This window comes from Xenopus laevis, chromosome 9_10L (genome assembly GCF_017654675.1).
Source record: "Xenopus laevis strain J_2021 chromosome 9_10L, Xenopus_laevis_v10.1, whole genome shotgun sequence".
In the NCBI taxonomy this organism is placed as follows: Eukaryota; Metazoa; Chordata; class Amphibia; order Anura; family Pipidae; genus Xenopus; species Xenopus laevis.
This window is the reverse complement of record NC_054387.1, coordinates 130,097,228-130,107,095: the sequence shown is the minus strand read 5'-3', so window position 1 is coordinate 130,107,095 and position 9,868 is coordinate 130,097,228. Positions and strand designations below refer to the sequence as shown.

The 9,868-nt window shown below is 41.4% G+C and overlaps 2 protein-coding genes across 4 annotated transcripts in view; both read right to left on the bottom strand.

Annotated features, from left to right (window-relative positions):
* LOC121398359 (CD59 glycoprotein-like) overlaps positions 1–833 on the bottom strand; it is a 9,417-nt gene extending 8,584 nt beyond the window's left edge. The window contains exon 1 of one of the 2 annotated variants that reach the window (XR_005964275.1): positions 413–833. Coding sequence is in view for 1 of the 2 variants with exons in the window: in XM_041577551.1 (XP_041433485.1) it covers positions 413–515 (103 nt within the window). In the remaining variant the exon portion in view is untranslated. The remainder of the gene's footprint in view (positions 1–412) is intronic. The other variant, XM_041577551.1, reaches the window with a different exon arrangement.
* Positions 834–1,979: 1,146 nt separating this feature from the next.
* Positions 1,980–9,281, bottom strand: MGC115163.L (hypothetical protein MGC115163 L homeolog). Of its 2 annotated transcripts, XM_018240002.2 has the most exons (9): positions 9,170–9,281; positions 8,931–9,043; positions 7,491–7,557; positions 6,201–6,388; positions 5,085–5,165; positions 4,899–4,955; positions 3,967–4,081; positions 3,436–3,563; positions 1,980–3,310 (listed from the first exon to the last, which is right to left on the bottom strand). In XM_018240002.2, the coding sequence occupies exons 3-9, from the start codon at positions 7,546–7,548 to the stop codon at positions 3,140–3,142; spliced, it is 798 nt and encodes a 265-aa protein (XP_018095491.1). In that variant the 5' UTR covers positions 7,549–7,557; positions 8,931–9,043; positions 9,170–9,281; the 3' UTR covers positions 1,980–3,139.
* Positions 9,282–9,868: the final 587 nt, after the last annotated feature.

Sequence of the window (9,868 nt, the reverse complement as noted above, 5' to 3'; positions counted from 1 at the left end):
AACATTTCCTTTGTGGATTAAAGAGTCACAAATTCTATGGTCAATTCCTCCACAAAGTACAGAGAATTCTGAGGTCATCAGGAATAAAAATTCAATGAGGCAAAAGTTGTAGAGGTGGCCCAAAAATGCTAAGTGCTGATTGGTGGGTCGAGGTTACTACACCAACTGCAAATGTCGTGACAAACCACTAAAAACTGGTCACTAGAACTGGAGCAATAATGGCACCACTATAGTTTAGCTCTGAAGACCTTCTAAACCTTATACTTGTTTAAGCAGTGACTTCAAGTATTTACTGCACTGTTTGCTGACTAGAGAGACCAACCTTATTGAAATATTTGTTATGATAAACATACAGGGTAACCGTAGGCAAGAAAAAGAGACACAGAAAGGTCTGGTCAACCGTGGGACTCACCATAGGAAAATGCAAGTGCAACAGTGAGAAGAACCGCAATCTTCATGGTGTGTTCCTGAGACTCCCAAGGAATATGGACTTGTTCTGAAAGATTGATAGCCATGTTTCTTATAAAGATATAAAAAGAAATCGGAGATTCTTGATTGGGAAGAACAAGGAAGCAGCTTCTGTTGGAATGACTGGTGCAGGCTTTATATTCTATTACTGATAATGTCATTAGGAATGAAGCATCTGATACAAACAGGATAAAGGATAAAGGAAAGCAGTGACACAGCCAAGCCTTGGGTGCAATTGTATCACAGGACAAGCCTGGCTCTTGATTGATGTGCAAACGATGACTTACTGGTTTTCAACCAAAATGTATTTTTCAAGGACAGAAAATATTGTTATTTTTCAAAACTATTGCTATTCTTCAAGTCATTAAGCGGGTTATTTTATCAAAGGTCGATTTTTAGAGGTTTGCAAGGTTTTTATACCTAGAATGAACTCACAACTCAAATTTTTTTCTAATTTAAAGGGATACTGTCATTGGAAAAAATTTTTTTTCAAAATGAATCAGTTAATAGTGCTGCTCCAGCAGAATTCTGCACTGAAATCCGTTTCTCAAAAGAGCAAATGGATTTTTTTATATTCAATTTTGAAATTTGACATGGGGCTAGACATTTTGTCAATTTCCCAGCTGCCCCTGGTCATGTGACTTGTGCCTGCACTTTAGGAGAGAAATGCTTTCTGGCAGGCTGCTGTTTTTCCTTCTCAATGTAACTGAATGTGTCTCAGTGAGACATGGGTTTTTACTATTGAGTGCTGTTCTTAGATCTACCAGGCAGTTGTTATCTTGTGTTAGGGAGCTGTTATCTGGTTACCTTCCCATTGTTCTTTTGTTTGGCTGCTGGGGGGGAAAAGGGAGGGGGTGATATCACTCCAACTTGCAGTACAGCAGTAAAGAGTGATTGAAGTTTATCAGAGCACAAGTCACATGACTTGGGGCAGCTGGGAAATTGACAATATGTCTAGCCCCATGTCAGATTTCAAAATTGAATATAAAAATTGAATTCTGCTGGAGCAGCACTATTAACTGATTCATTTGGAAAAAAAAGATTTTCCCATGACAGTATCCCTTTAAGAAAAAAAATCGAATGAAAAAACTTGAATCAGTGAATTTGGGGTGAACAACCCAAAAACTCAAATTAATCAACCTTTCAATGGGAAAAAACTTGTATTGCTCGAATTAATCGTATTTTCAGTGAAACCCAAATAAATCCAAATTTTTTTTATAAGACCACTAATAGTTTTTTTACCCCAAATTTTATTTTTTGACTGAAGACTACACTCGAAAAACAATTTTTTTTATGAAAACACAACTCGACCCAAAATGTTCACAAAATTATAATTGTTTTATCCCTCAGCACAGTCCAGTGATTCTGGACACTTTATTAACATGTTGTATAAGAAAATTAAAAATCATTTAAATATATGCTCAAACCTCAGTGAAATCACCTTTACCATGTTTATATGTTCTAACTCTATGGCATGTGGGTTAAAATGAGAAAATAAAACAAACACAATCTTTATTTTGGACACAGGTGGCCTGTTTTATTACTTTATAATGATTGAACATTCCAAGTTGGTGGCTACTTTTGCACTTCAAACATGGCTACCAATCATGGGCCAAGATATTACAGCCATGAAAAAACATAACTATTTTGCCTTCTTGGAGTCACAGTTGTGAGGATATGATTGCCATTGACATGTTTTGTTTCTAAACTCTTGGTTTTGCCAAACAAGTCAACCACAGAATAAATGGTTCCTGATGGCTAAAGACAACCATCTTTCAAGTAGGATCCAGTGTGAAACTGGCAAACAACAATTACAAGAACACAAATTTCTGCCCTCTTTTATCAATGAGAAGCCAACAGAAATGAATGAATGTAGAGAAGGAGGCACGGAATTAATTCTTCAGTATGAACGATCCGTGACATGGCTCAACGTCTCTGTGTGCACCTAAACCCAATCATTTTGGAATTAGTTATGTTAAGACACAAGACTGTCACCATTCAAACTGGACCTCAATGAGGTAGTTCTTGGATAACCTTGAGCTTCGTGGTTCTGCATTAGATTGTTCTTATGTTGTTCTTTTGGCTTGGCTTGGATTGCTTTATGAGTTTCTGATGGGTTGGAGGCAGAAAGGATAATGTTCAGTTCCCCTGAGGCTTGGGCATAGTTCTAAAATATGCAAGACTGGCTAATTTGTTTTAGATAAATAAGGAATGTGTATCATGTTAAGGGTTTGTTTCATACTGGAGTTATCTCAGAGGAGACATACTTGGGTTCTAGGCAGTCCTGCTGCGTGGATCAGACAGAATGTGAAAAGTGATCCCATAGGAACCAACTGAGCAGCGTTTCTGAATTCCTGTGCTTTGAACGGCACCAGGTCCTCTGTTTGATATCTGTATGAGCTCTCAAGTGACTGGTACAAACAAAGTTTCTGTAGTTTCCTTGTGTTTGCAATGCCAATGACTCATTTCATAACATCAATAATAGCAGACTGGAGACCATCCTTTACTATGACTGAAGTCTGGTCTCTCCTCCATTGAAATGCTGTACCCCCTCCCTGTCCAAAGCTTTGCTTGTGTTTTGTTTTGTAGGCCCTCCATTGTAATTGTCTTCTGTTCCATACACAGTCCCTCTGGTCTTCACAGAAGAAAATTAATTATATATCACGCTCTCCTACAGCTTTTTTTCACGTGGCCGACGCAAGTAGGTCTGGTAGTAGAAATTGAGGAAGAGGATGATGAGGCTGACAATGTAAGCAAAGACAACTCCATTAAAGCCATCTGGGAATGGACAATCTGTCACAAGGTTATAGCTGGAGTGTAGAGCAATGGCTCCAAACTGAGTCTGCAGGGAAAAAACATAAGGGGTCAATATGAGGCACTAACATCTAACTTTAACCCTCCACCATGATAAAGGTAAGATATTTTATTATATTATCCCTTAATGATGGTATAAACATGTGTACTTACCAACTGTAGCAAAGTCAGGTAGCGTTTCCACCACAGATATTTCTGCATCTTAGGACCCAGCACAGCGAGGCCATAATACAAGTACATGAAGATATGAACAAAGGAATTCAGCATGCCGATGAAGAAAGCTGAAGAACAAAGAAGATCAGGGTGAGGAACATATGGGCTCTGAAGCTGGAGATTAAAGAAGGAAAAGACTATAACTGGTGATATGTGAAAGCGAGAAAGATTTTAGCAACTCTACCAGATGATTCGATGTTTGCTTTCAAACAGGTGACTAATAAATGCAATCTACTAATCACTTGCTTAGACATTGTAGTTGCTAGACCTAGTGCAAAGTTTGGGAGGAAAAGTAAGGTGCAAATTAGGAGTAGAGCTTTCATAAGAACTTTTTCCTTGTCCATCCATAATGTATCTGACCATTACCTACAACCCTTAAGACTATATGTATTTCTGTAGGGGTACAAGTGGCCACTAAGGAAATCACAGGTGCAGAGTATGGTTCTGCCCACCACGCACACTAACTGTTACCTTGTCCACCAGCAACATACTTGACCCCTGCCCACCAATTGAAGATCATGGTTGCATGGTGATAGACGTGGAGGAATGAGATCTGGTTAAACTTCTTCCTCATGATGAAAAATATCTGATGGGGGGGGAGAGAAGAAACATAGTGAAAGAGAGCCAAGGACTGGAGATAAGTCCCTTTGGCCATCCAATAAAATGTATGTCATTATTACACAACTGAGGCCAATCACACCAGAAGTCAGGCAGGTCAACATCTTCTGAAATTTCATAGACACCCTTCCAAAAAAATTGATTTAGTTTCAGATATGGGGTCAGTTGTCAGCTGCCTTACAGCACTTGTCTGTTTTAATTAAATTGTTTTTCAGGCTGCTCTTTCTTGTCTTTATCTTTTGTACACTCTTTTGTACACTCCCCCGAGGAACCGTTAATGAGTGAATATCATGTATTTATGGTTAATTTCTTAGAAGCGCTGCCGTTTTGCCTTTGCAACCTAAAGATTATTACTGGCCACCATTCAACGGACTGTTTATCTATTTATTTCATTTAGCATAACTGTTGTTAATAGAGGGATTTTTGAGCCCTACAAGGCAATATGGCGAACACACGTATGGTATTAACCATTAGCTGAGTCTCTGAGCATGAGGGTCATGTGCCTTTGATGGGGAAGGAGAGAGGACATGTTATTTTGATATTATCAGTATAAACACCATATATGAACAACCTGCACCCCTCCATCTGTGTTCAGTATCTACAGCATTCTGACAGCTGGTCTGTCAAAGCTGTTTCTCCTCAAAGGTCAAATATGACCAGCTCTGGGCACCTACAGGCACTTTAAACAGGCCACTAGGCTGCATACTTCAGTGTCCCTGTGGGTTGTGCCATGTGTGACCCCCATAAGGGAAAACCAGCAGCCCAATTATGAAGAAGAAACTCACTGTGTCCAGTAGCTCAATCACTTTCGAGAAGAAGAACCACCAGCAAACCCGTGCCATCTGTGGAACAGAGATAGAGATAAAGACCCTGAAGTAGCAGTGCCCACATACACAGCCACACACACTCTACAAAGGACTGTGGCAATACAAGCTATGCCTAAGTGAAACTAACACATAGGCATCTCTTACCCGCATGCCCAATTCGCTGTTACTGTAATCCACTGGCTGGCATAAATAGCTGTACCCTGCGAGCACCGAGGTCACCAGAAACTGGAAAAGAAAGAGGCCTGGTTATTGGAACAGGAATAAAGGAATTGATCATTGGTTCAACATCTGGGTGAGCCCTAATGAAAAATGTCTCCCTGATACCCAGAAGCTACAAGGAAAGGGATCATCCAAGAAACAGAACTGGGAAGGAGCAAAAGTCCAATCCTACATGCGACGGTGAGTAGTTTGGGCAGACAGAAGGTGTAGGATTAAGAAATGTATAAGGATTTTGGGCCTGGGAGTTTGGGGGCGTTTGTGGCAAAAGGGATGACCCTAGCTGAAATTTGCTCATAGGAATAGTTAGCAGATACAATTAAAAAAATATCGGTATAAAAATAAAATCTAATATATTTTCTCTACGCAGAGTGTGCTTTTTGCTCTGAAGAGTGCAGTAGGGGCAGCCCTATTACAGAGACTGTTATTTATGCTCATCTCTGATTGGCAGTCCCATCCCTCCATCTATTAAAGCTCAGAGCTAGAGATGAGCGTTTTTTTTTGGCCAGCCATGGATTTGCAGGTTAATTCCGCATTTCGCCATTTGCAAATTTTTTTTCGCAAAAATTTGCCGCAACAAAAAAAAGTTTCCGAGACAAAAATGTCGCTGAAACCAGTTGCCGTAAGAAAAAAAAACTATTTCAAGTGAGAACATTTTTCACCCACGTAAAAAATTATTGTGCGTAAGAAAAATTTGACGCCCATTGATTCAATGTGTTTTGCAAATTTTTCGGCCAAGCGAAATGGGACAGATTCGCTCATCATTACTCCGGTCCCACCCCCTGACTACACCGGAAAGCAGAAAGCTGACTCTGCATGGAGGAGCAGGTAAAAAACATTATCCAACATTGCTGTTTTTTCTCTCAAATTATATAAAAATGGTAAATACATTTGGGATTATATGGATTATGGGTATGAGCACATTTATAGTGAGGGAGGAGTAAACAGTGGCCAAAGCTACAACTCCCTTATGATGTTTAACTGTCAAGGGCCAATCTATAAACAACTAGTAAATCCCCCAGCTGAATTAAAACTCATACTCGCCTCATAAAACATGTAGACTGACAGTCCGACCAGAGACAGGTTGTAAACAAGGAGAACAGAGCGCAGGGTGAATGCTTCCCGTTTCTCCATCAGCCGGGGCCCCAGGGCCACAAGGAGCAGATATAGAGCAAAGATGAGGATCACTGGGACCGGGGAATAAACTAGGAGCCATGGGTCAGTGCGTGGGTCTGTGCCAAGCAGAAAACAGGGGGTTATATTTATATGTAAAAGAAATGAAATCACGTATTTTACTGCCTCAAAAGTATCCTATATAATAGCCATGAAAATCCTGTAAATTATATCTTTGTAAAATATGCTTCCTAATGTATTCAGTTATCATTGGTTCTTAGTGATGGTCACATGACTCACTGAAACGTGTGTAATATAAAAAATAATTTGCCCCCTGTTGGAAAATTTCACAATATGGGACCTGTTATCCAGAATGCTTGGATTATTTGGATAAAATGGAGTCTATGGGAAACGAGCATTCCATTATTCAGATCGTTCTGAACAACGGGTTTCCAGATAATGGATATCATACCTGTATTAGTAGCCCTGTATAACTCAGCCTGCAGCCTTGTGTCTTTATATGGTCACAGAACAACCCCTCAGTGATTCTAATATCCTTATCATTTACAGTAGGGGGTACATTATCCCTTATAATACATGAGTGATACTCACAGTTCCCTGTATAACTCAGCCTGCAGCCTTGTGCCTTTATATGGTCACAGAACAACCCCTCAGTGACTTCTAATATCCTTATCATTTACAGTAGGGGGTACATTATCCCTTATAATACATGAGTGATACTCAGAGTTCCCTGTATAACTCTGCCTGCAGCCTTGTGCCTTTATATGGTCACAGAACAACCCCTCAGTGACTTCTGAAATCCTTATCATACACAGTAGGGGGTACATTATCCCTTATAATACATGAGTGATATTCAGAGTTCACTGTATAACTCAGCCTGCAGCCTTGTGTCTTTATATGGTCACAGAACAACCCCTCAGTGATTCTAATATCCTTATCATTTACAGTAGGGGGTACATTATCCCTTATAATACATGAGTGATACTCAGAGTTCACTGTATAACTCAGCCTGCAGGCTTGTACCTTTATATGTTCACAGAACCCCTCAGTGATTCTAATATCCTTATCATTTACAGTAGGGGGTACATTATCCCATATAACACAAACCATCTTCTTTATAAAGTTTCCCTTCTTGACTATAATTGTGATTGGTCCAAAGAATGTGATGGGAAGGGCAGAAGTGATGGTACAAATAATTACCTCCGTTGTGCAGAGCCCAAGTGTAGAAATCCGTCAGTGTGTCCCACATGGAGCCCATGGTGCAGTCCTGCAAGTCACACAGAGGGGTGGGTCAGAGAGCTGTGCTCAGATTTAAAGGCAGTCGATTCCCTGAACAGGTGTAGACACATGGCACAGCATCACCCCTTTATCTGCAGAGAATCCCCCCTTTATCTGTAGAGAATCCCCCCTTTATCTGCAGAGAATCCCCCTCTTTATCTACAGAGAACCCCCCTTTATCTGCAGAGAATCCCCCTTTATCTGCAGAGAATCCCCCCTTTATCTGCAGAGAATCCCCCCCCTTTATCTGCAGAGCCCCTCTTTAAGCTAAAAATATAAGGCAGTCCCCTGTGTAATGTCTTTATCCAGGTGGCAAACTTAGCCTTCAGCTCTCCGGGGATGCTGGGAGTTGTAGAACAATAGCAGATGTAGGTTGCATATTGGCAGCTCTTATATACAGTACATTGTTGGTCTCACACTTTCCCCCATGCATCTTGTCTCACTGTGCTATAGAGAAGGAGCAGAGACCAGTGCAGTCTGCAGCATGGATATTCATTCATAGTTGATTAGCCACACAGTATGCAGGTGGTACCATGCTCCATTTACAGCTGATACTGGTAACACTGAGCCGGCAGCACTGACCCCTCGGTAGAACTGACAGTTAGTAGAACTGGCAGTCAGTCAGTGTATCACTCACCTGGAGAGGTGCCAACTGTCTGCTCCTGTGCCCTTCTGTGTGTGTCAGCGTGTGCTGTAGTGGCCTTTGAATGGATTTTTTATATTACACGAGTGGTTACACAAGAGACAGTAGGAACGACACTCCCCTCCCCCGCTGATCCCTATAACAATGCACTGGGGTGGAACTTTGCCCCTGTCCTTGATACTGCTGTGCTGGAACACGGGGCAGAAGGATCATCTCCTCCATTCCTGTCACCGGGTGAGGGATCAGGGGAAGGGCAATTAGTAATTAGGGAACAAGCTGATTAGCCTGTGAGTGAAGGATTCGTTACATAAAGCAAATAATGGATCAGCTCTAATTGTAATTTGCACTCTTTCTTGTTTAGCTTTGCTGTATCCCTAGATCTCATAGTGCCATTATCATACAGCCTTTAACCCCTGCAGCTGTGCAACACGAATACTGCCTGTATTTTGCTTGTACCAATGCTGCTGAGGCTGTTCCTGCTGAATTGTGCTTAGTACAGGGGAATACCTATGCTGCTATAGGTTTATGGGAGCTCTCTGTACATACTTTGAGCAATCTGTTCCTGTTGAATTGTATTTAATATAAAGAGACGCCTATGCTGAGATATATTTGTGTTGCCTGTCTGTACAGACAATAAGCACACTAAGAGGACAGTTCCCTCGCAACAGGTTTTTTAAAGCCAGTGTTGAATCATGAACCGGAAAATCAACTGAGCTTACTGAAATATGAGCAGGGATTGAGACGGACCAGGGCAAATCAGGAAAATGTTGCACTGAGAATGTGACATAAGTGAAGCTGTGTATCAGTCTCTTCCTGTCTCGGCAGTACACTCCTGTGGGTGAATAAAGATATTGTATAAGTGAATCTATTACTACCCATATAGCCTACTTATTTAAAGGGGCCTGCTTCCCCTTTAAAAGGTATACTTATACCACACATAAGGGTATTTTGGACTCACCCGAAAATCCTTTTCTCGTAGGCCCTTAGCTGTCAGTGCAGACGTTAGGGTTGGTTCACTTCTGGAGGCAGGACAGTGAATTGAAGCTTGGTGACTCCTGGTCCCTCCCACTGTTTATATAGTCTCCACCCTCTCTCCTCAGTGCTGTTGGCAAGCTCAGCCAGTGGAGATGGTACAGTTAGAGGGAAGGCCAAGAGACAAAGATAGAATTATAGCAAGAAAGAGGTCCCTTGGCCCATACTAAATTAGCCTGGGTGGGACTTAGTGCACGGACAGTTCAGGCCTACGAGAAAAAGAGAGCGCTTGAGAGTCTGTATTTGGCCTATCTCCTCTGATAGATGCGGAGGGTGCGTACCACATGCAATTTATGTAGCCTCCTCTCCTTCTCGTTGGTTGGATTTGGGCAGAAAGAAGGTAAAATTTTATCTTGGTTCATGTGTCATGAGGACCGCATTTACGTGATGAACGGTCGGCCAGCTATCTCTATCAGGAAGGTAAATTTTAATGATAACCATTTCAGCTCACATGTTGCCAGAGGTTCAAAGGGTGGTTTCTGTAGCACCGCTAGGACCATTGGTAAGTTCCATGTTGCAAGAGGTTCCCTGAGGGGAGGTCTAAATCTGGTTACACCTCTGAAGAACTGTTGGACCATAGCTTGGCGTACCACCACTGTGTTGTCAGTTGTCTGCTAGTTTGATG

Coding starts and splice junctions, on each gene's coding strand:
- MGC115163.L (XM_018240002.2), bottom strand. CDS start 7,548: ATGGGCTCCATGTGGGACACACTGACGGATTTCTACACTTGGGCTCTG. Junction 5,166..6,200: donor CAGTCTACATGTTTTATGAG/GCGAGTATGAGT, acceptor TTTCTTTTCCAG/TTTCTGGTGACCTCGGTGCT. Junction 4,956..5,084: donor ACAGCGAATTGGGCATGCGG/GTAAGAGATGCC, acceptor TCTGTTCCACAG/ATGGCACGGGTTTGCTGGTG.